Raw genomic sequence first — 23,731 nt, 5'->3', positions numbered from 1 at the left:
CTGGGAGACAATGCCATAGCTCCAGCTGATGACCTTCCGCTTGCATCTTCGGCAGGCCAGGTACTCAGATGCAATGAAGTACATCTTCCCCACGGCCACCACCTTCCTGATCTTCTGATGCAGGCCAGCTGAGGTCAGAAGTTCTTTGTGACAGTCTGGACGCGGACAGGTCAGCTTGACTTGCCACAGCTTTCGTGGCATCCAGAGCAGCAGGGGATGGCCAAAGTAATTTTCCAGTGGAGGAGAATGACTGGTCCTCAGTGGCACCTGTGGAGGATACCACCAAAGTTTGTCCACACGGCTAAAGACCAGCTCAGGTTGCCCCTGCGCTGTCCACCTGAACAGGGCCTTGGATATCCACCTCTGGTCCACTTCAGGCAAGGTGTGTATCCAGCCAGCTGGAAGACAGACTCGTCGTGCTGGTAAAAACAAAAACAAAGAAATAAACACATTTTACTTCACTTTATTATCCCTGTAAAGAAAAACTTGTTAAACCTCTGAAAAGTACATAAAAATAATAAGATAAAAGTAAAATAAAATCAGTACCACACGCAGACCATACATAAAAACATAAAAACAACCAAACATAAAAAATGTACAAATAAATGTTTGCTTACATAGTTTGACTTTGAGGGGGGAAACCAGCTTTTTCACAGTCTTGGTCAGGCTTTTCTGGTTAGACAACTTCCTAACCAAGAGGGAGTGGAGAGCGGAGGTGGAAGTGTGCTGGGTGGGGGCGGTGTGCTGGGTGGTGGCAGTGACTTCTGGGGACATGGGTCGCATCCACAGCTTCACTTTGTTGATATCCTTCACCTTAGTCGCTTCAGTTGTGTCTGTACGGTTTAGACTGCCATCAGCCTGCCTCCTGAAGTGAGGTTCCATCTAGATGAAACAAATGAAAATATAAAGAAAACAGAGAAACAGATGTTAATAACACTCTGTGAAAGATGAGATGGACAAAACATTTGCTAACGCATTACTTAAGGCAGCTGTGTATATTGTATTACTACCAGTTATATGCCATCACAAGTACTACACCATTAAATACAGCATAAGTCCCACCTTGGTCAAAGAGGTAATGGGTAGTGGATGAGGGGGAGGGGATCTGGACTGGAGCGGTCCGCCACTTTCTTTTAGTCTGCTAACACAGCAATGCATTCATTAATTTACAATAAACTTTTGTAACAGCATGACGACCTAAAATAAAACGAAACAGTAAAGCTTAGTCGTAACTTTTACTGTATTGTGGCCTACTGGACACCAGTTTGTAACTTAACGTTCATTTCATGACTGGGCGTCAGCTCGCTAATGTCATGAACAGGCAGGTTGGCTTTTTTTGGCCGAAATGTTAAGTTAATATTGGTAGGATGGGTAGCCGTAGTCGTTAATGATACTGAGCCTCAGATTATTAATTAAATACATTCATTTATATGCCGATTTCTTTGTATTGACAATATAGTTCTTTATGGCTATAAAGGATTTACTTACTTTCCAAATGTTGTTGTTATCGTTATCAAGTTTATCTAGCCGCAAACCTCAAAGTCTCCGGGCACTCGGAGTCACTGATTGGTCATTTCTTGGCCAATAGTTTCGGGAGGAAATCTTGGTAGCGATACGAGCACTGATTGGCCATAGCATGAGAATCCTGGTAGATTTATGATAGTAGACGGAAACGTGATGGGCTAAATAACCTCGACGGTGACAAAACGACGAGCCAGCCAGGAGTCGAACCTAGAATCTTCTGATCCGTAGTCAGACGCGTTATCCATTGCGCCACTGGCCCGATGCGATGAGCACCTTAAAAGATAGAAACGATTTAATTGTTCGTCTATGTGATTAACCAAGTAGATAAATATTTAAGACCACATTTATAAGGATATTGTGGGAAATTTCCATCATCATTTCACAGCAACGATAGCGGTGGTCGGGAAATAGCGACCCCGAGGCTGTTAAAAGCTATTATTGCGCGGCTTTGTTGAATTGTTGAATGAATGGAAATGTTCAGTTTAACGTGAATTATAACAGCTAAGTAGGCTTAAAAAGGCTACAGAGTTTACCCTGTCGACGTTTATTTCCGCAATAATGACCCGCTGGCTGTACATTATCATTATTTTATATTAAAACTAGCTATACATATGTTGAATACAGTGGTGTAAGAAGCTGAAATACTCTGTTATATGTAAAAGTCCTGCATTCTAAGTAATGCTTAAGTAAATGTACAAAAGTAAAGTAATAAGTATCATAAAATAAAAATACTCAAATAAAGGACAAGTACCTCAAAATTGTACTTAAGAACAGCACTTGGGTGAATGTATGACCTACTAGCTTTTCCACCACTTGTTGAATATTAGCTCCATATTGATTTATCTCAGGCACACTAACCAAGAGTATAGTTAATAAAACATTATAAATAAAACAACAGCTACGCGCATGCGCACTATGAACAACTGCAGCTCCCCCAAGCCCGTGACAGCGCCACACCACAGTTTGGCTCGTGGGAGCTGTTGTCCCGTTGTGCAAACAAAATAATTGTACTTTAATCTTGGCAGCCAGTCATACCCGGTGGTTTGCCAGCCAAGAATATGGACAGACACGTCCAATAGTATGTGTTTTCAGAAAGACAGACGAAAGAATGTCTTTGAAAGAAAGTGCTTACTGTGGTAAATGGTAATTGATCTCACTTATAAAGCGCCTTTCAACCTTCACGGTTCCCAAAGCTAAAGCACTGTGCACGGGAGCTGTAAAGCTAAGTCTCATTCACTCACACATTCACACACCACTGGCGACCGAGCTGCCATGCAAGCTGCACTCAGTGTCTTGCACAAGGACACTTCGACATGACGGGGGCATGATCATCACCTGTTGCTGTGGTGTAACGCCGTTACGTCATGTCGTCATATCATATATTGCAAGTAATATAAAGTGCGGCGCTGCCCCGGTCAAGAAGGAGAAAGCTTCACGGGAGGCGGCATTAAATAACTGAGCTTCTTCTCAGCACAACCCAGCAGAGTGTCGCAACCCACTCAGAGACGACCACCATGAAGTTCCGTGCAGAGAAAACTTTCATCTTTCTAACGTCTGTTTTATGTCACTACGTCGCTGCAGACCTTCACGGTAAGTAGGAGAGAAATAGTTTCTTTACACGATAACATCGGCCACAACGATTAGCCTGCGTTGCTTTTACATGTAGATCTGACTGCACGGTTGATCTGAACACACCCTCGCCAGCACAGTACATCTTCTTTAAATGTGTCTCTCGTATTAACTTGACGTGCCACCTTACCAGTTATTATTTTATTGCGCCTTAATGCGAGGATACCTTTTACCTACATGCTGGGGATACTTATTGTGTCCAAAGGTGAAAATCCTATCCCGAATACCGAAGAACATTGTTTTCATTATTCAGGCTAATCTTTTCCTTTGCCGGCTTCATGCTGATGCAGAATAACGTGAATTTGGGAACGAATATGGGTGTGTAATCAAATACCACACTAAATGTGGCGCAAACTTGCCAGAATGGAGCAATGTGACGCACCATCTTCCCGAAAGGAGAGATCTTTTTCACTTTTTTTTTTAGTTTTAGCCATCATTTCTATTGTGATAACACTTTATTCACCAGGTTAATTGTAAATATTGGATCAACACATCTTCAACAAAGGAGCCATTATGAACTAGCAAAAAAAAAGTCTGCAATTCAGTGGGTGAGAGTTGAACCAGGGTGTCGCTGTGCAAACGGTTTGAATGGAAGAATGAGTGACTTCCACTACAGTTTGACTTGATCCACTAAACGTCTGCATCGATAATACATTTCATAAAAAAAAAACTATGCCGCTATAATGTTAGTAATCATTAACGATTCATCTAATGATTCATTATGAACTTTTTTTAGGAATCATTAAATGTATGAAATTCCAGTTCCAATAATGAAAAATTTAACGGGGAAGGAAACTCGTCTAATTGCTTGTTTTGTCCAACCAACAGTCCAAAACCTCAAAATATTCAATATTCTATGATAAAACAGAGAAAAACAACAGATCGGAACCAACAAACGTCTGTCAGTTTTCTTTGATAAAGAACTATTAAAATTGTTTACATGGGAAGTTGTCGTATTATCTAACATGTGTCCACTTGCCAGTTGCAAAGTAAACTACAACCAGATGTTGCATATTTGGCGGTGTCAAGTTCGTAGGATTATTTGTTGTTTATTATCAAAAGCTCCCAAGTATGCTCGGGGAGGACGTGAGACGACATGAAACTGAAGAGAAATTGGTCACATTTTAGCTTGTAATTTAAAATCATTCTTTGTTACTAACATGCTTGTCAACAAAGTCAGAACACAGACTACAGAAGACCTGGTCCCCTGGTTCAAGGGTGCTGACTATCATAACCCTTTTCTACTATTTGTAGTTCTCCTCTTTGTTCAGTGCTGGGCTGCTCCCTGCCCCCCCCCCCCCTTTACATAGAGAGAAGCCTCATACTTCTCCAGGCTTTTATCCAATACCATCACAGTTTCGGTAACAGTCACTCTTAGATTATACTTCATTATGCGTATACTTCATCATGTTTACCCCCAGGAAATTGCACTGATAAGATGTGAAGTGTTACATTATGGTTCTGACCCAGTCCTGATATCCTGACAGCACCTGAAGTCCACACAAAGCTCGGCAGCCTGAGAGGTGAGTATGTCAGTGTAAAGGGGAGGGAGACTGGGGTCCATGCCTACCTGGGTGTCCCATTTGCAAAGCCACCCGTAGGCCCTGCTCTGAGACTGGCTGCACCTCAGCCTGTAGAGGGATGGGAAGGCGTGAGAGACGCCACCCAGCAGCCGCCCATGTAAGTGCTTCATGTGCTTCAGTTGCTGCATACAACACTTGGAGAAATGATGTCCAATACTTGTTGGTTAAAATACGTCTCTTTTTCAGGTGTGTTCAAAGTAAAGAACTTACTTTAGATATGCTTAGAAATTTTGGTGGCCTGCTGGCAGAAATCCCAGACATTTCAGAAGACTGCCTTTACCTCAATATTTACACTCCGGCAAACCGAGCCAACGATGCCAAGCTCCCTGTAAGAACCCTTTGATGCTGCTCAGTTACTGACATTCAGCTTTAGATAACTTTGGAAAGTGGTCTTGGAGAAGCTGGCTTGATTGCTTTCATGATGGCAATATGAATAATGAGAGCCATGTGTAGATCCAGACTGCAAAGGGAAACACCCAAACTGATGTTGTCCTGTTTTCGTCAGATTAAAGTCTTTGTTTAGTTTGATTGAGATTATAGTTAAAATAAAGTAAAAATGTCCTTTATGCTTTGTGGAAAAGGTCATATTTCATTACCTTACCAGGTTATGGTCTGGATCCATGGTGGAGGGTTTGCTATGGGGTCAGCTTCAATGTATGATAGCTCCGCCATGGCTGCGTATCAGGATGTGGTTGTGGTTCCGATCCAGTACCGCCTGGGACTTCTGGGCTTCCTCAGGTAAAGAGACTAGTCACTAAAAGTCACTAAGCACAGTTCGAGTGATCATGCTATGATTACGTTCTGCTACTCTTGATCTGATCTATATCCAGCACTGGAGATGAGCACATGTCAGGGAACTTTGGCCTGCTGGACCAGATACAAGCTCTGAGGTGGATCCAGCAGCACATTCACAACTTTGGAGGAGACCCCGATTTAGTTACCATATTTGGGGAGTCTGCCGGCGGAATAAGCGTATCCCTCATTGTAAGTAAGCAATGTCAACAAACTCTTTTTTTTCGTTCACAGTGACAGTTACGTCACTGCAAAGTTACCGCTGTCCACAGAGCCGCTTCACTGTTTCTGTTGCTTCAATCAACAGCTCCTCTCTCCATTGTCCAGTGGCCTGATTCACCACGCCATCGCCGAGAGTGGCACAGCTGCAATGGATATACTCGTTGTAAATGATCCTCTACCAGTAGCGCAGGTGGATTATCAGCGTGTTTATTTTTTGTGTGTAAACTTTCTTCAGTGCACAATATTGAGAATATCACAACGTTTTTCCGAAATCGTTGAGATGGATCGCACATATCTGTCCTCAGGTGGTGGCAAATATATCCGGCTGTAGCATCGAAAGCACAGAGAAGATGGCTGATTGCATGAGAAACGTCGACATTGGTACTATTGTGTCTATTGGGCAGGTGAGATATTGTATGCAAAATTGATTCAGACTGACTCGATGGAGTCATTATTAAGTAGCTGTTTTTTATGTTGTCTTTATCTCAACTTTTTCTTTTACATGTTTTACTCTCCCAAGGATGAAAGACTGAGATTTCCTATAAATGTTGATGGACACTTCCAGACAAAACCTGCGGATGAGCTGTTGCATAAACATGAACTTCTCACTGTACCGTTCATGATCGGCATTAATAATCACGAAGGGGGGTGGTTACTTCCTAATGTAAGTGTGAATGCAGAATCGTCACTGAAATTTGAAATTTGTGTGACTGAGCTGACAGATTTCCAGATGAGCCCATGAAAACATGGGTTTGTTTTGCTTTTGTGCATGTCTGAAATGAAATGTTCATTCCTGCTGCGTCTTCCCTCAGTTCTTCAATCCTCCCAACTGGACAGAGGGACTGGATCGGGAGCAGATCATGAACTTGATTTCCATGTTCTACCCTGATGTGAGACAGACACCGGCTGCCATTACAACATTACTCTGTTCCATCATGCTCGAACATCCCTGACAGATGTGTTGCTCCTTTTTCTCAAGCCCAAAGACGCAATCTACAGAGATTTGATGGTGGATGAATATATTGGAACCGGTGAAGATCCTGTAAAAAATAGAGATGGGCTCACTGAGGTGATTGGAGATATGCTGTTCACCATTCCAGTCATTAAAGCTGCTAATGCCCACAGAGGTATTTTATTTACACACAACTATGCAAATCTACTTGAGAACCATTGTTTAATATTTACTGTCACACACTTTCATAAACAAGATGTATCCCACTCCTCTCTTTCTACTAGATGCAGGTGCCCCTGTATACCTGTATGAGTACCAGCATCCTCCCACGTTCTTGCAGACAAGAAGGCCAAGCTTTGTTAGGTGCGACCATGGAGATGAACTCTTTACAGTGTTAGGATTCTGCTTCACAACTACCCACGTCAAATTAACTGGTAAGTGCAATATAAACAGCTCTATTTCAATAGTAGCCATGGGCTTTCTCTGGGTTTCCTAGTGCAAAGTGTATGACCAGATTCTCATTATTCTAGATCCATGCACTGAAGAGGAGGAACAGTTGAGCAGAACCATGATGAGCTACTGGGGCAACTTTGCTCGCACAGGGTAGGAATTAATACTCATTATAATACACATGGAGATAAGACAGACGTGTTTCTAACGTGTGTGTGCGTGTGTGTGTTTGTGTTTAGGTCTCCTAATGGGGGCGGCCTTGCCCACTGGCCAAAGTATGGAGCAGAAGAAGAATACTTGGAAATTGGTTTAAAGGAGCAGGTAACTGGTCAGCACCTGAAGAAGGACAAGTTTGTCTTCCTGACTCAGACCCTCCCGGAGAAGGTCCATCAACACAAAGAGAAGATGGAGCGCAGCGAGCTGTAGAACGGTCACCTCTCCTTTCTCCGTTCCTTTGATTTTTTTTTTTATTGATTTTTTTTTATTTTATTGATTCCATCTTTAACCACAAACGTGATGTAATGTGATGATAATAACAATATTTTAACAAATTGCAGAACTTTTGTCGTGCTTTTCTGTAGCCTTGGCAAATGAACAATAACATTAGGAATGGGGATCTTTTCAAAAATCTATCTTCAGAAGATTTTTTAAATTCCACAATTGAACTTAAAAAGGTATGAGTGTTGTAGCAGGAATATTGAATATTGAATATTGAACATCAGTTTGAATCCAAGGCAGATAGCTTCAGGGAATACTTATGTAAAATTGAAAAGCCCAAAAGGAAATATGTAGTAGAAGGATACCCCACGTCATGGGATATCCCCACTGTGTCTGCTCACATGTTTAATATCGCCTTAGTGATCTGGATTCCAAAATAAAAGTCTGAAACATTGTACTATTCAGTTATGTTTCGTTTGTATCCCTGACTCAATATTGTCAAAGTATTTCATTTTTTGTTCACACACACACACACACACACACACACTGTCCATTGGTCTGAAAGCGTTATGGATTACCAGGCCAAGGTCTACACCCCTACTTGTAAACATGGATTTTCATGAGACCAGCACTTTGGTATGAAAGGTGAACATGGGGTACTTAATATAATTTATTCTGACAGCAGTTGTTTGTTTGCTATCTATCTATTCTGTGGAATATAAAGCTGCAAATGTGATTACATTATAATCAAAATTCTACTTTGGCACTTCAGTAAAACAACAATGAAAGGAGATAATCATTTTAGGTGATAGTTGAGAACAGTTTACTTGCATTACTGCAGTGGGATACACATACAAACCATAGAAAAAATGAACAGATTAGACCCGAACGGTTCTTTTCAGTTTTTTTTTTTTATTACTGAGAAGAGCGCTTAAGCTGAAAAGCTCCCTGAAGTCCGATGTGAGCAGTTCAATAGGTCAAACTTAATTTGTTTTCCACAAAATCAGGTGAATGGCATTGAAAATAGTACAAAGCAACACTTTTCAAAGGCAAATCATTCAAATAGCTGTGTGCAGAGGGCTTACAGATAGAATGTATAAAACAAATGTACTCAATTTGAGAGGAAGTTAATAAAATGTGATAAAATCAAGTTGATGCTTTAGCAGACATTTTACTTTTTCTTTTTTTTTTGCAAATGTTAGTAAAGCTGCAGTCTGATATAAAAGTGCTGGCCAGTGGTTTTGAATGATTCACTATACTGCCCAGAAAAGTGCACTTGGAGTAGGAAAGCTACTGGGCATCACCATCAGGCCGTAATGAGGCATACAGACACTTACTTGGTACTTTGAGATGCACTTTGAGCTGTTAGTTTGTATAATGTTCAGCTAGCCTGATCTCAAGTTTGAAATAAATTGGAAAACTGGAGGGAATAGCTTTGCAGGGATAAAGCCAGGCAAACGTCACGTCAGCCATTTAAACAAACAACAAATGCAATACATTTCAAAAGGTAAGAGACGTTTCTGTTTCAGATCATAATTATAGAAGCACATAAACTGTATCATTTTGATATTTTGATTAAATCCAGCTTCGGTTATGTTATTCTATTGCAGTACAATACATCTTTCCAACTTACATAATATTATGTCAGGTGTGGCGACATTAAAAGTATGTTTGGTGTCGGGCCATGAGCGAAAGCATATCACTGAAAAAGATATCTCTTCGGTTCAAAGAGCAAAAACATATCAGACTGGCTGATGTAGCTACAGTGTTTGATAAGACAGCAAATCCTCTCGTCAATGATTAGAAAATTGCCCAGATGTAAAACTCACTCAGTATTACTATTGGACAAGTTAATAAAATGAATGTAACTTCATACATTTTTGTTATACACATAAATACTGTTGTTCACTGACATGTGGGAAAAACACCTGAGATGCTGTCTTCTTCTTTTTTTAAAATTCTGATGTCTCTGAAGCAAAACAAAAACTAAAAAGCAGGGCATGCCGCTTAATGGAAATAAAACATCAGATAATGGTTTATGAGTGTAATGCAATTAGATCTAAATAAAACGTAGCATGCAGTTCAATATGTTGGGCACTCAAATCAGTATAATACTATATAGTAGAATACATTGGACACCTTCATCTTCTTCAAGCACAACCAAGTACAGACATGGTTTAAGAATAAGAGGCACGTATAGTTTGATCCATGATAAGTGGTATGAAATATCATTCCTTTTCTCCGGCAGGGAAAACTGTAATGTGACCTGTTATCATGCTGCATTGGAGGATTGAGGTCACATAGGTGGGGTGAGGTGAGGTGATAAACGGTGACTTGGGGGGGGGGGGGGGGGCTTTCAAAGTGCTTGGGGTGATATAACAAGCTTAAATACACAGTAAAACCCAATGTTTGTGAAACAGACACAGATAGAACCTGGAGAGTGAAGCTCAGGAGCTGTCATGATAGTAACATTGTCAGCGGAGGACAGAGGTGATTTGTGTATAATGGTATTATTATGCATTGTATTGTGAGAGGAGACATAAAGCGTTGTGCATCAGGATGTCCAGGACTGCATGTTGCGCAGCATGGCCTCAAACCGCTCCATGTTTGGGGCGTGAGCGTGGGCAAGGTTGTCCGTCAGGCGACTGTACAGACTGAAAGACTTCAACTCCAGCCAGATGAAACCAAAGCGGTCCTCATCAAACAGCACAAAGAGCCCCGGGGTGCGTTCTGGACTTGTAAAGCCGTGCCCGGCGATCAGGCCCGTCCCATAGAAGCTGAAATGGAGGAACGTCAATTCATCACTATTTTGGTGCATATCAATTTCAATGGGTTGTAGACTGTGTTCTAACAAACAGAAAATACAGAAAATAACAACAGGTAATTGTTATGAATGCAGTATTTTACTTTAACAATCAATAACTTAAATAAACTTTTTCATAACTCTTTATAGCAACCTCCTTAGGGACTAATGAATTGACTGACAACACATGATAGAAATAGGGCTGCATCACAATTATCCACATCCACCTTCAAACTGAATAACACACTTTCAATTTGTAATTATTCATCCTATCAAGTGTTTCTTTGAGTGAAATAAGTGCGTTTTCTTTTCAATTCAATTAACTCAATAAAATTAAGAGTCCCAAAGGAGAACTCCTGAGGCAGGCATAGTAAAAGTACAAACAACATACGAACAGGACATATAAAGACAAACAGTGACCATGTAGCAAAGAGGCAGAACGTTAAATGGTCAAATGCTCAGCAGTAATAATAAATGATTTAAGAGATGATGAAAAATAAAAGCATAAACCAAATAAAAACAAATGTATGTTGTTATAAGGGACTGCGCTACGGTCAAAGAGACTGGCAAAACAATTTATCTTGATTTGATGCAGCTGAGCAGGAACTCTGCTCAACCATCCATTTTGCACCAAACCCTCTTTATTTAATTGTGGAAGCCAAAAATCACCATAATCATTCTGTTATGGTAAATTAAATACCCTCATCTATAGAACATGATTTCTATGGATCAAGACAACAGTTGTTCAGCCAACATTAGAGCAGTAATTTGAGGCCGATATGATTACAGCCTGTTGGCCATGACCTTTCAACAACACAGCAACTTACAACGGCTCAGGAACGATAGTGTCCGTCACTGGGACAAAAGCGACTACAATCAGTCCACCTGTATGCATTTTCCATTCCCTTTTAGCGGAGTTCTTACCATTTCCTGCAGGTGCGAGGGTACACCTCATTGCGAGCCATAACCCCCAGGGGCAGGACGAAGGGCTGGGCTTCAGGAGGATTGGTGGTGGTGCTGGACCCGGGCTGGCCGCTGTCTGAACAGGCACCATGGTCTGCCTCCATCCCTTCTGCTGCGCTGGCACCATCGCAGGCCCCCCCTTCTCCTCCTTTGATTGTGTCAGAAGTGGCCTTGGCCTGTTGCTCTGCTTCCCTCTGTACTTCCTCGTGTACCCCCAGCACCAGCCGGGACAGCTCCTCTATGTTGCGCTGGTGCTCCAAGTCTGGGAGGACCACAGGCCGGTTCAGGTCAACATCCAGAGTGAGTTGCCCTGCAGGAACATTGGGGTCTCCCTGCAGGAAGGAGTTAAAATTACAGTCTGCACCACTAACAGATGAATTTGGTGGCACTTGATATGCATATGAGTCATTTCTATTAGTTAGAAAACGTTTCTTTTTAAAGACAAGCTCAGCCTCTGAGACTGATTATTCACCAACTTACAGTGAGCTTGGTGGCTCTCGCAGAAGTCTCATGAAAACTGAACATGACAATCTCCAAGCCGTGACTGCCATAGGTGCCTTTGAAGAGGCCCGGCTGCAGCAGGTCAGAGGGCATCACGGGAGGCAGGTAGATCCTCCGGTATGTCAAGCAGTTACTGTCGAGAGCAAGCAGACGAAAGCCGCGGCTTTACCTGAGCCTCTGCCACAACCATCAGAACCACATGGACGGCTAGCCATTCTTATCATTAATGTTTAACCTATAAGAGCTACTGAGGGCGTTACAATCATTAACACTCTTTCAATTTCAGCTACGGAGACAGTGTGATGAAAGGAAGAGACTCGTACTCATATTGACTGGTATAAATGAACTTCATCAGGATGAGCTCCTGCATGTGCTCATGGAAGATTTCTTCTAGTGTTCGGCCCCATTCTTCCTCCAACCATGTCCTGAACTCCTATATGCGTGTGCACACACACACACACACACACACACACACACACACACACACACACACACACACACACACACACACACACACACACACACAGACAGACAGACAGACAGACAGACAGACACACAGACAGACAGACAGACAGACAGAAATTATATAATGCTGATAACCGTCTGGGCTTTAAAAATATAATCTAGCAAGATAAGTGAATATTTATTACAGGCCATCAACCGGATTCATGTCGTAACAGTTATTTGATTTGACCCACCTCCTGTCTGCCCCCTGGCATGCGGTGATGATCAGTCTGGTTACACTTTGTTGAAAATTCATCCTTCTTCACAGTCTAAAGATAACAGATTGCGACACATATTAAAAGGATGACCTACTTTTATTAGCTCCTAACCTTCAAATTAAATCGGTAATCTGTGTCAACAAATATCCAAACTCTACTCTACATGAGCTCGTTTCTTTGGTGCACAGAGAAGCCTTTGTGCTGTGTGGGCCCTGTACCTGTATGTCTCCTTTGTGGGGACCCTTGTGTCCGTACATACACTCCACAGTGGCCTTTTTGCTCTCCCACATGTGGATACGGAAGAGCGGCCGTCTTCTCATGGGATCCTCCACGCGGGGGTCATGAGGCGGCAAATACATCCAGCCAATAATGAACAGCCCGTCCACCTGGACAAAAAAAAAGGTTTAATGATTTATCAGCCATTGAAATTATCCTAAAAATGATTTCCTGGTTTCCTGCCAACGCTTTAGCAGCTGAATATTGTTGCTTCATAAATGATGGTAAGTGCGTCATGCAAAAGAGGCTGTCATTGTTTCTACTTATAATGCAAATGTTTTTATTGGGAAACACTACTTACCACAACATTGAGCAATCCACCATAAGGCCCGATGTCAGGCTGCCATAAGCCCAAGATATGTCTGTATGGGTGAAGCACTGCAACACAAGAGCACAACATCACACCATACTAATCAGTTTCAATGCTACACCCGTACTTTACAAGCAGCTACACTGTGCGTGGTTAAAAACATAAGAGGAGATGTTAAAATCCACAGACTTCTAGTTTAATGTCTGTCAGGATGGAGGCTATGAGATGTAAACCCAAAGGGAAGAAAGTGTAAACTGACCACGTTCCTGTCGGCCAGTCTAAACAACACACACACACACACACAGCACACCAAATTATCAAGCCTCCCATTTCACACATAACAGGACGGCAAACAGTGCTGAGGAGAATTATTAAACACATTTACCGTTCACACAGGATGCATAAACACTGCTGCAACTGCTTGCTTGCAAATTAAATCAATAAGAGTCCCACTCACACAACCCCTCATGCTGCAGATATCCACTTTGAGGCCCATGTACATACAGTGTGTGTACACGTCTCTATAGTCCATGTGCTCGTAGTCCGGGAGGAGCTTCATAAAGCGCCCAGACTTGACCCGTGGGTTGACACCTGGACAGGCACAACACAGGCATGTGTAGAGCAGCCTAGGACCAAGGCGGGCCCAGTCCAACGCAGCCGTCTAGTGAACGCAGTAATGTGCCAAAATAATCTATTCAAAAGGGCCAACAGGTGCCACCACTTTGCCTGGCCATGTTTTGTTTTCAAAATGCAAAGCTCTATATCTCTGCTGATGAAAAAACGAGGAACAGATGGGAGAGAGTACATTAAAAAAAATAAAGTTGTATCGTATCAACAGTATGAGTTAAAGTGGAACAGAGAAACCACATTCGTATCAAAAAAGCAATTGTTTCCCATCTGCTGCAAATCACAGCCTACATTAGGGAGATCTGGAGGCTGGATACCTTCCCCATGTACACACAAGAAAATATGGGGGTGCAAATGTTAAATGACCAGATGTAGTAGAGATGAACCAAATACGTCACTGGATCAATTCATGGGTGACATGAGAGCTGTCAAACTCACGTTTAACATAGAGGTCCCGGCTAGATACTCCCCCGACTTCCATCTTCCTCAGATCCTCCTTCATCCCAAACTCTGCAGAGGGAAAACACATAGGAGAAGGATTAACATTTTATTTGCTTTATTAAGGCTATGCATGCAAAAAATATCTGGAGCAGATGAATTGCAGCCAGCAAGATGGACGGTCCACACTTGGAACTCCAGTCAGCAGACAGAGACGTGACCCGATCACGTCCGATTCACAGGGAGAACCCCCCAAAAAATAACATTTAAATCAAGAATCAGAATCAGAAATACTTTATTGATCCCCGGGGGGGGGGGGGGATTATACGGTACCAGTGCTCCCATTCAAGAGTAGAAAGTAGCATACATTTAGAAATAAGAGTATGTACAAAAATATTTGTTATATAATATAAATGTTAGGTTATTTTTTATGAGAGCTAACTGCTGTCTTCTATCTAAGCACCTTTGAAAACGAGGGCTTGCCTTTGTGTAGTTACAAGGTTTTAAATAAAGAATAACAAGTTAAATTCTTGGATTTCATTCAGTGATTTTAACAGTGCTGGATTGTTGTTGTGCACTGCACATAAAAGTAGCTTCTTGGCTTACTGTGAATGCCTGGTATGCTGGTTTGTTGTGCTACTTTTCAATGCACAACATTCCTACGACTACTACTTTTATCTCACATACAGTTTGCAGTTTACTCCCAGATTCTGTTGCAGCCCCACATTTCCTCCCAGCTAACTACTCATGTTACTGCAAACTTACGTTTATTTTTAATCATCAATTAATCTGCAAAGTATTCTTCCAATGACATGAAATCAAATGAAAAATGCTCATTACACAAGCCTCAAGTAGTATCTTTAAGTAGCAAAAAAGAAATCTAAATTCAATAAATAATGTTATGAAACCGATAAAAAGTTAGTGTTTTAGTGTTAGTGTTTTTCTTTATAAAGGATTTAAAGCATGGCTGGGCAATAAGACAATATAAAAGGTGTCTGTCGATACCCTTTATATCGTGGTATCCATCCTCCATCTATCTCTGGGTGGCTATTGAGAGAAATGTTGCACATCAATGAGCAAAGCTGCTTTGTGGCAATATTGGATCTTTGTTTGGTTATTTTATCCATTAACAACTTCTCATTTGATTTTAAATTCATATATGCAGTATTAGAGGATATCGTTTGTTTGTTTTTTGCCCACTCCTACTTTCAAAAACGTATTTATTAATAAAAATGCATTTTTCCTACAAATTGCCTAATTGTTTCAGCAGTACTACTTAACAAGGAGTTTCCAAACATCAGCAGTGAGCTAGGAGAACATCAGGAAGTGTATGGATGTACATGTTATGTGAGCTATTTGTGAGCAGTCCCCTGTCTAACCAACACAGGGTGGTGGTGGTGGGGACCAAAATAACGATCAAGGCCCCCAAAAGGCTGGATCCGGCCCTGCATCAAGTCTTATCAGCGGCACAGAATGGCTGACAGGGGCCTAATAACAGTGCGAGGCCTCGGTCTGTTTATTACAGCGGTGACTGAGGACGCAGAGACTGCGTTAACGGTAATTTCCTTCATGGTTCCTGTGCAGATCAATAGAAATGCTTTCAGGGGAACGCGTATCCGAGGGACCGGGGTCTGGGCACCGAGCCTGACACAAATAACCTGTCGACAAGAAGGAATCTCTGATATTAATATGTGACTCAAACCTTTATTTAGCAGCCTAATGTTGGACATTAAAGTTTAAATTACCTCCGTGTCCAGTAATCGCTATATTTACCTTCCATGCACCGCCTTCTCCAGATGGTTTCTGTGTTGAGGATTTGTCTGAATTTCTTGCAGATGAGGGCAACATTTGGTAGTGCTGTTCCGGGGAGCAGGGAGAATATTTCCACTAGAAGCTCCGGCGGTAAATCCGCTAATGATTGCGGGTGTGGAGGTCCCGTGCTTCTGCGATCCAGGCAGCCTCCTCTGTTGACATGACCGCTGCAAGCGTCACTCGGCCCTGCAGTGGCGACGCCGCTCTCCGGGCCTCCGCCGCCATCGCCGCCTTGCCTCTGGCCCACGATCCGCTCCTCTTCTTCCTCGTCCATGTCGGAATCGCTACCCTGATCCTGCTGGTTCTGCCGCTGTCGCCTCCTGCACCTCCGCGACTGACCCACTCCGCAGAGCCTGGCACAAACAGCCATCCGTAGTCACCAAACAGGCACCATTACATCACTACAACACATCTATCAGCTGCAGTGTGGCTGATCGCCTGCTGTCCTTGGGAGCATGGGCAGAAATATTTCTTCCGACGTCACACCGGTGCACGTAAAGAGCGTAGTAACTGTAACTTGTCTTTCTGCCTCTGCTCCTTCCTACCAAAACACAGTAATCGTTGTGCACAGTATGTTAGTGCAAGAAAATACGTGTGGAGGAAGCATTCAGATCATTTACTGAAGTAAAAGTACTAATGCCACACTGTAATATGCTCTGCTACAAGTAAAAGTCCTGCACTGACAATGTTACTTAAGTTAAAGTAGGCCCTATGTAAGTAAAATCAGGAAAATGTAGCCTACTTAAAGTATTGAAAGTAAAAGTACTCGATGCATGCACTAATTGCTGGATTAACCTGTAAAGGGGCTCCAGTGCAAAAAATCTTCTTAGTGCAAATCACCTGATCAACCTCGACAAATGTGCAATTAATCAAATGATGACATGTGGTGAACCTGAAAGAGCAGCAGTCTGTTAGAGGCAACAGTAAAACATGTAGAGAGGTCAGTGTTGTGGGGGCCATATTGTGTCCAGGGTGGGAACAGTTGGATCCTCAATGCCGATTGGCTCTTTTAGTTTCTAGTATATGTCACTACAGGGTAGAGAGACAGCATTAAAGCGACATTAAAGCCTTTATACCCTTGTATTGTAAATGGTTATGATTATTGCAAATGAGGTTATGAAACATTTGGTTGCCATTTGTCTTTCTGTGATGCAGTGTTTTCCAATAATATATTATATGGCGGCTGTTCACACTTTCATTTCTTATCACCAGTTACCGGTGAAGTACACTACTGGACCTATGCAGTTCACTGTGCTTTAGTCGTGCCACAACCTGTACACTGTAACGTTGTAAAACACTTCCTATACACAGGGGCTAACCAATACATATATATTTATTTGGGCCTGTTTTAGCTAACTGGGGATCAAATTAAAGCATTAAACTATGGATTCTCATTTCCATCTTGTACTAATGTTTAGATAATGTCAGTGTTATTACCGTTTTGCCAGCCCGTTATTAAGTGTACAAGATTTCCCATGTAAGGAAATAGGCTAACATATCTAAGTGTTATCAGTTATATATCAGCTAGCTGGTTATGAATGGAGAATTGTTCTTGTTGCTACTGATGCTTGTTTCTAAATGAGTCAGCTATAACTGTTAATAGCTAACATGCATATGAAATGTTCATTCATTCGCTAGCATGCTGACTTGCTGCCACTGTAAGTAAACCACATATTTAATTTATTTAAACCTACACTTTCATGCTATATCTGCCATACTTCATATATATTCATTTCAGATATCATACAAATAAAATGACTATTATTATCAGGCAAGCGAAAATTAGCCAGATCTTACTCTGAATATTTGTCGTGTAACAATTAGTAACAATAAAAAAAACAAAATCGACGCTGCTTTTCACAATTTATTAACAAAATGATAAAATAAATAAATACAAATTGATCAAATGCTCCTAATATCAACTCCTCCCCATGTTCCCTACAGTATTTCCTAAACACTGCATACAAAGAATTCATCACAGAAGAGGCTCAATACAGAGGTAAGAATCCCACCAGACCAGTCACAATGTCAGGCCAACAGAAGACACATCTGGAACAGAAGTCAAAAAAATAAACACATTCCTTTCCAAAATCATTATGAAAAAATACAAACAATTATACAAATATTCAGATTGTGTAATTACCAATTTACACATTATTCAGCACACCAGGTGAACTTTTTCTTTATTCATATCGCTACAATGCATCTCACCAAATGGAAGATAAAAAAAGACTTCTTTAATTTTTTATTTTATTTTTTTTGCACTCAACACACCCCCAATGGAATTAGCTGTGGATGAGGTAAGAAGCTTCAGGTGTACAGTTGGGTCCGGACAGGATGGATGGTGAGCGGTAACAACGGGTTGATGTCATGTATCGACAGAATACTAGAAGGCCACAATCATGACTTGATCGTTTCAAAACTAAAATCTGAAAAGACTCGAGTCGGACTGAACTACTTTACCACAGAGGGACCTGGAGATGGACATTTTGAATGCATATAAGACTTCCTCAAATACAAACTGAACAGCTCTCAGCTGCCGACAAATGGTCCTTTTCCAGCTTGGTGAATGCACACGATGCTGACGCAGAAATTAATTTCCAAATGATATGCATCAACTACATAAAAGGCTTCCAAACAGAAATGCACATTTGCAGTGTTCTTTGGATAAATTCACTTTTAGAGCTTGACTAAATAGAAAGCGTGGACTTTTCTCTAGAAGAGGACAATGACACAATTTAGACATTAAGACTTGGTCGACCCCCCCCACCCCAAAGCCCTGCTGGGATCCCAACATTCAGCATGGTGCATTAGCCAAGTTCAAATTAAAATCTAAACTAAGGAGCCAAAACCGTCTCAGCTCCGTCCATAAAACATGTCATGAAGAAATGTTTCCGTTCTAATGTGGATGGCTACCAAACTGTTCAACACCTAAACTGCACACGTTTGGCATCAGGATGCCAGAATGTTCAAAGAAAAAAAGGTGACTTGAGTTTCACATAAAAACTTAAAAAACAAAAGCAAATGCATATTAAAAAGGTTTGACAAAACTTGTATAAAAATTTGCATAAGAAGGCATGCGTTCCACCAGACTGAGTGGACAGATGTTGCTAATTGGGACTAAGTCTGTCCATCAGGGTGCAGGTTAGTTTGTTCATTCCAAATGCACACAGGCTCCGGCTCACATGACCTGATTTAGCAAACTCATCCCCCCTCCGAAACACAAGAAGAAGAACCACAGCACAGAGGGAAAGATGAACGAGTCAAAGGAAAACGAAGAAGCTCCCGAGTCAGGACTAGCACGCCCCTAGGAACTCAAATCCGGAGCAAGATTCATGACTGCAATTCATGTGGCTGACGGATCCCCTTTTTACACTCTGATAATAATACTGGTCAAACCAAAAGTGCATCACAAAACAACTGGCTGTCACACCGAGCAAGATCTCATCATCAACAATCCCTCTTTGGAGCATTTTATTGACCGCTGAGCGTCAGATTTTCACCAAACTACCTCTGAGCTTCGCCAGCGTCTGCAGTGAGTTTTTTTTCCTAATGTAAAAGTTAACCACGTAAAAAGGAAAATAAAACACATTTAAGGCAACTCCTATAATAATAATAATAATAATAAACAACAACAGAACACTATCTGGTCAATCTAAACGGCATAATATGAAATGTAGTTTCAACTTGCATTGACTACTGGCAGCCTGAGGTGAAGGGACCGGGTTTGTGCTCCGAAGTTTCAGGGAGCTCGGTGGGATGGGACAGACCAGAGGAGGGCGGGTCGGGTGGGAGGATTATCTGGAGGGTTAGTAAGGTTCTACAAGTCACAGTGCAAGTCAAGAGACAAATATTATCTGCTGTTTGAAGAAAGGCACTCGAGGTACCTACTGTACAGAGGGAAAGGTCCAGTTTGTCTGGAACACAAGTTCGGGCTCGTTCAAAGAAAAACTTGTTGAGTGAAGAGAGTGAATGACTATTCTGCTCTATCCATGAGTGAACACAGGCTAACATGTTGAAAGAAGAAGAACATCCACCCGAGTAAGCCGACAAAGAACAAAACACACAATGAATGGACATCATAAGGAATTGGGGACATATTAGTTGCCATTTTTTGTTAAAATTGCATCCCTGGCCAGTCTTTTCCTTCCATGTTCGAATGGCTAAACTCTTCATTAGACACAAATTACATTTTTCAGACAACACTGTGGCCAAACGACGTGGAAATATTACAGAACTTTTATCTGTTTACTTTTTCTGGGATCTTCTGAATGAAGGCAGTTTGTACAGCTGATGTCAAAAAAAATTGGTGTAAGATATGCAGATTCAGTTACAAGAGTCCGTGTGATATGAAAAAAAAGACACCTGTAACAGCTTATTTTATAGTCGGCCAACAACGTATTCACCCCCACAATCATGTGCACATTTACAGGACGTCACTGGAGGTCTATGCAGAAATGTATTAATAAAAAAAATCCTTGTTTCATGAGGTGTATCATTATTACTTTCTTATTTAAGAATTTCATCCTGCCCCACGAGTACCTAACCAAACTAAGAGTCTACAGCCATGCTAGCAGCTCTGTTCAGCTCAGCTAAATGCTAACATCTGCATGCTAACAATGACAATGCTAACTTGCTGATGTTTAGCAGGTATAATGTTCACCATCTTAGTGTAGCCTGTTTGCATGCTAACATTTGCTAATTACCAGTAAACATAAAGTGCAGCTGAGGCTGATGGGAATGTCATTAGTTTTGCAAGTATTTGGTCATAAACCAAAGTATTGGACAAATTGTATTGTTGACCTGATGATGGTGCTAGATGAAAAGACAGAGGATCACCTGAGTAAATAGGTTTCTTCCTCTGGACACCATGAATATCTGTGCCAACCAGTGGATGTTGGGATATTTCCCAGGATAAATTAAAACTTTGACCTGTTGGTGATGCTAGAGAAAGATGAAAATCCATCCAATAGTTGTTGAGAAATTTCACTAAAAGCCAAAAATGTGAACCTTATGGTGGTGCAACATAAAAAGTGAGGGGGATCACCAATGTCAGTAGGATTCATCCTCTGGGAACTATGCATGCCATCCAATACTTGTTGAGATATTTCAGTCCTGACCAAAGTGATGGACCGACAGGCCAACAGACAGACAGACATTGCTGCGAGCATGGCTAAAAATCCCTCATCACTTAAACAGATCAACATAAAAGCAGTCTGAGATAATCTTCTACATAAAGCAGTCTGAAGAGCTTAACACCTTCAACACAACCTTTAGGGTTACTCAGGGGTGAATAGGTTTTTGGACGACTAAAAATGTAAGCAAAAACACTTCAATATTGCAAAGAGAAAGCAACAAACAAAAATTCCAGCACAACCAGAGGCACTGTTAATGAACAGACCAGAGTTTGTTAATGCCCCGTACCCAACAAGAAGCCAGAAGTCATGATCAGTTCACCAGACAAAGACAGACCCGAACTGACAGCCACCAAGCCAACAAATAACAGCATCACATTTCAGCCCAGACATGCTCCAGAAAGAAAAGAGATGCACTACTCTAACTGTGAGGGGATGAAGGGGTTTCCGAGACAGAAGCCCAGCAATTCCTCCCGAAAATATGAACTAGACTTGAGCCTTAATGTCAGACAGAGGTTTGTATTTCCTCCTAGAAAAATATTGGCAATGTGGGGATAAGTCACATCACAACAAAGAGATGCATACTCTGTTTAATTCCATATTAACATACAAAAAGCTCTTCAGCACTTCTTTGTAATGCAGCAAGCTTGTGCTTTAATCTCAGGATTTGTGGTATTGTCCTTTGAGATCCATCTGAAGGAGCAGGTTCATACAACAAATCCCTCCATTTCAAGGAAAAAAAAGTTCCTTTAATGTTATTGTTTAATAAGCTCTCCTGTCTCAATCTGGGGACTTCCAATTTCTGAAATGGTAGCATCTATATCTTACAACGCCAATGATTTGATCTTTCAATACAGTAAGTGGACTTGTCCCTGCTGAATTTGGATACAACATCATTTTGGCAGTTCAGGATTCAACAGAAATGTACATAATGCAAAGATCACCACTTCAAAAAGAGGATTCCTTTTTGTGTTGATAATGCCAGTCCAGCAGGTTCAGGAACAGAAAGCACTTATTCTGAAGACTAGGAAGACCTGAATATCTTTTCCTATAAAAAAAGAAACACAGCCCAGATATAGTTTGTGTGTGTTGACATTGCAATATTGCAATTTCACATTTAGTGCTCACAGTTGACACACTTGACTCACGAATGAAAAACTCAATCACTACACTTGACCGACACCACTGATAACATCTGTTAGGCTACCGCGCCTGTTCGACCTCGTCCTCGTACCTGCTGAACACGACGCTCAGCGTCTTTTCTGCCTGAGCTCAGGGATACAGGTGGGGAAAGACATGTGGGGAGGGAGAGTTAACTGGGACTGTTGGTTGGTAGGGGAGGTTTAGTCATTGGTTGACTGGGACAGGGTTGAGTCTTCAGTTAACTGGGTTAGGGTTGTTGCGGTTCCAGAGGGAGGTTTGGGTTTTAGTCACTAGGGGAAGGCTACTGGTCGATAGGACAGGTTGTTTGTTACAATTTGTGTAACGTTCTGTTTGTGTTCCGATGACACTTTGCACAAACCAGTTTGTTTGAAGTATACTGAAACCATTTGGGTTTCAGAGGGAGGTGAGATTGTTGGTAGACTGGGAAGGCAAATTTGAATTTTAGTCACGAGGGGAAGGTTGCTGCTATTGGTTGATAGGAGAGGTTATGTTTTTCAGTTGACTGAAGTCGGTTAAATCGTAGGTTGATGGAGAAGTTAGTGGCATCTGTCTAAAGGTGTCAGTATGCTGCAAACAAAGCTTCTGGCAATTGTAACTTTCCAAAACCAACAATCCCACCCACTTAACTTTGGTGTTTACAAACAAGTGCAACACCATGACTGTCTGGAAGTGTGTGCTGTTATCCCATTTCTTGAATGAACAGCCGGCTTTTCACCTCGCCTTCAAGTGTGGCCGTTCTGAACAGCTATCTCATTCGACGCGTAATATGAACTAGTTTGTTTGAAGCTTTTTTGGGTTTAAGAGGGAGGGCACATTGGATTGTTTGTGAACTGGGGAAGGGTAGGAAAGGTTATAGGTTGACTGAAGATGGTTTAAGTTGTTGGTTAATGGGCAAGTAATGGAAATCAGTGAAGTCGGTTTAAGACGGGAAAGGTAAGAATTATTGGTTAAGGTTTAGGGTTGTTCAAAGGTAGAGGAGATCAGGGTCATGGGATTGCAGAAGTTAAAGGTTGTTCACATTAAGTTCATTGGGACAAGGGGATGAACAGGTTCTTTTCAGTACACATACTCTATCACAACACTGCTTTTTAGTCCAGTAACCCCTGACAGATGTTTGGTTCCATGTTCTCGGTTTTCTCCGTTCCCATGTGAACCCATCTCCCCACCATACAAGAGAACACAGGGGCCACTATAACAGGCACACACTGGTGTGATGATGAATTAAATCTCCCTTTGAGCATTCCCACCACTGACGTCTATCACTAATTGGCATGATGACACTGGTACATAAGCCTTCCTGTACCCCAGCTCTGTGGGTGGAACAGCCTACGTCTTCCCAGAGCCATGTGACTTGGGCTGTATATCTACCATTGACACAGTCTGACAATAC

The 23,731-nt window shown here is 41.7% G+C and overlaps 2 protein-coding genes and 1 non-coding gene across 3 annotated transcripts; 1 reads left to right on the top strand and 2 right to left on the bottom strand.

The window, feature by feature from the left end:
* Window positions 1-1,710: 1,710 nt before the first annotated feature.
* Window positions 1,711-1,783, bottom strand: trnar-acg (transfer RNA arginine (anticodon ACG)). The gene has a single exon. It is a non-coding gene; the product is annotated as a tRNA-Arg (tRNA).
* Window positions 1,784-3,038: 1,255 nt separating this feature from the next.
* LOC139286491 (cocaine esterase-like) lies at window positions 3,039-8,047 on the top strand. The gene is made up of 13 exons (XM_070907298.1): window positions 3,039-3,114; window positions 4,641-4,833; window positions 4,923-5,064; window positions 5,341-5,474; window positions 5,567-5,720; window positions 5,836-5,940; window positions 6,056-6,154; window positions 6,271-6,414; window positions 6,563-6,640; window positions 6,730-6,877; window positions 6,987-7,136; window positions 7,233-7,305; window positions 7,392-8,047. Exons 1-13 carry the CDS (start codon window positions 3,039-3,041, stop codon window positions 7,576-7,578), a joined length of 1,683 nt encoding a protein of 560 aa, XP_070763399.1. The 3' UTR covers window positions 7,579-8,047.
* Window positions 8,048-8,482: 435 nt separating this feature from the next.
* fbxo31 (F-box protein 31) lies at window positions 8,483-16,473 on the bottom strand. Its single transcript, XM_070907266.1, has 9 exons — window positions 16,004-16,473; window positions 14,231-14,302; window positions 13,157-13,233; window positions 12,798-12,965; window positions 12,556-12,630; window positions 12,181-12,290; window positions 11,837-11,990; window positions 11,318-11,688; window positions 8,483-10,367 (listed from the first exon to the last, which is right to left on the bottom strand). The coding sequence occupies exons 1-9, from the start codon at window positions 16,410-16,412 to the stop codon at window positions 10,145-10,147; spliced, it is 1,659 nt and encodes a 552-aa protein (XP_070763367.1). The 5' UTR covers window positions 16,413-16,473; the 3' UTR covers window positions 8,483-10,144.
* Between the last annotated feature and the right edge of the window lie 7,258 nt (window positions 16,474-23,731).

The sequence above is a fragment of the Enoplosus armatus genome, chromosome 6 (genome assembly GCF_043641665.1).
Source record: "Enoplosus armatus isolate fEnoArm2 chromosome 6, fEnoArm2.hap1, whole genome shotgun sequence".
Taxonomy (NCBI): Eukaryota; Metazoa; Chordata; class Actinopteri; order Centrarchiformes; family Enoplosidae; genus Enoplosus; species Enoplosus armatus.
Note: the sequence above shows the minus strand (reverse complement) of the source record. Positions and strands in the feature narration are given on the sequence as shown.

Excerpts from the sequence above, each read along its gene's own strand:
- LOC139286491 (XM_070907298.1), top strand. The coding sequence starts at position 3,039 with ATGAAGTTCCGTGCAGAGAAAACTTTCATCTTTCTAACGTCTGTTTTA. Across the intron at positions 5,065-5,340 it reads CCAACGATGCCAAGCTCCCT|GTTATGGTCTGGATCCATGG; the intron begins GTAAGAACCCTT and ends TTACCTTACCAG. Across the intron at positions 7,137-7,232 it reads TACCCACGTCAAATTAACTG|ATCCATGCACTGAAGAGGAG; the intron begins GTAAGTGCAATA and ends TCATTATTCTAG.
- fbxo31 (XM_070907266.1), bottom strand. The coding sequence starts at position 16,412 with ATGGCTGTTTGTGCCAGGCTCTGCGGAGTGGGTCAGTCGCGGAGGTGC. Across the intron at positions 14,303-16,003 it reads GAGAAGGCGGTGCATGGAAG|AGTTTGGGATGAAGGAGGAT; the intron begins GTAAATATAGCG and ends TTCCCTCTGCAG. Across the intron at positions 13,234-14,230 it reads CCGGGACCTCTATGTTAAAC|TGCTTCACCCATACAGACAT; the intron begins GTGAGTTTGACA and ends CTTGTGTTGCAG.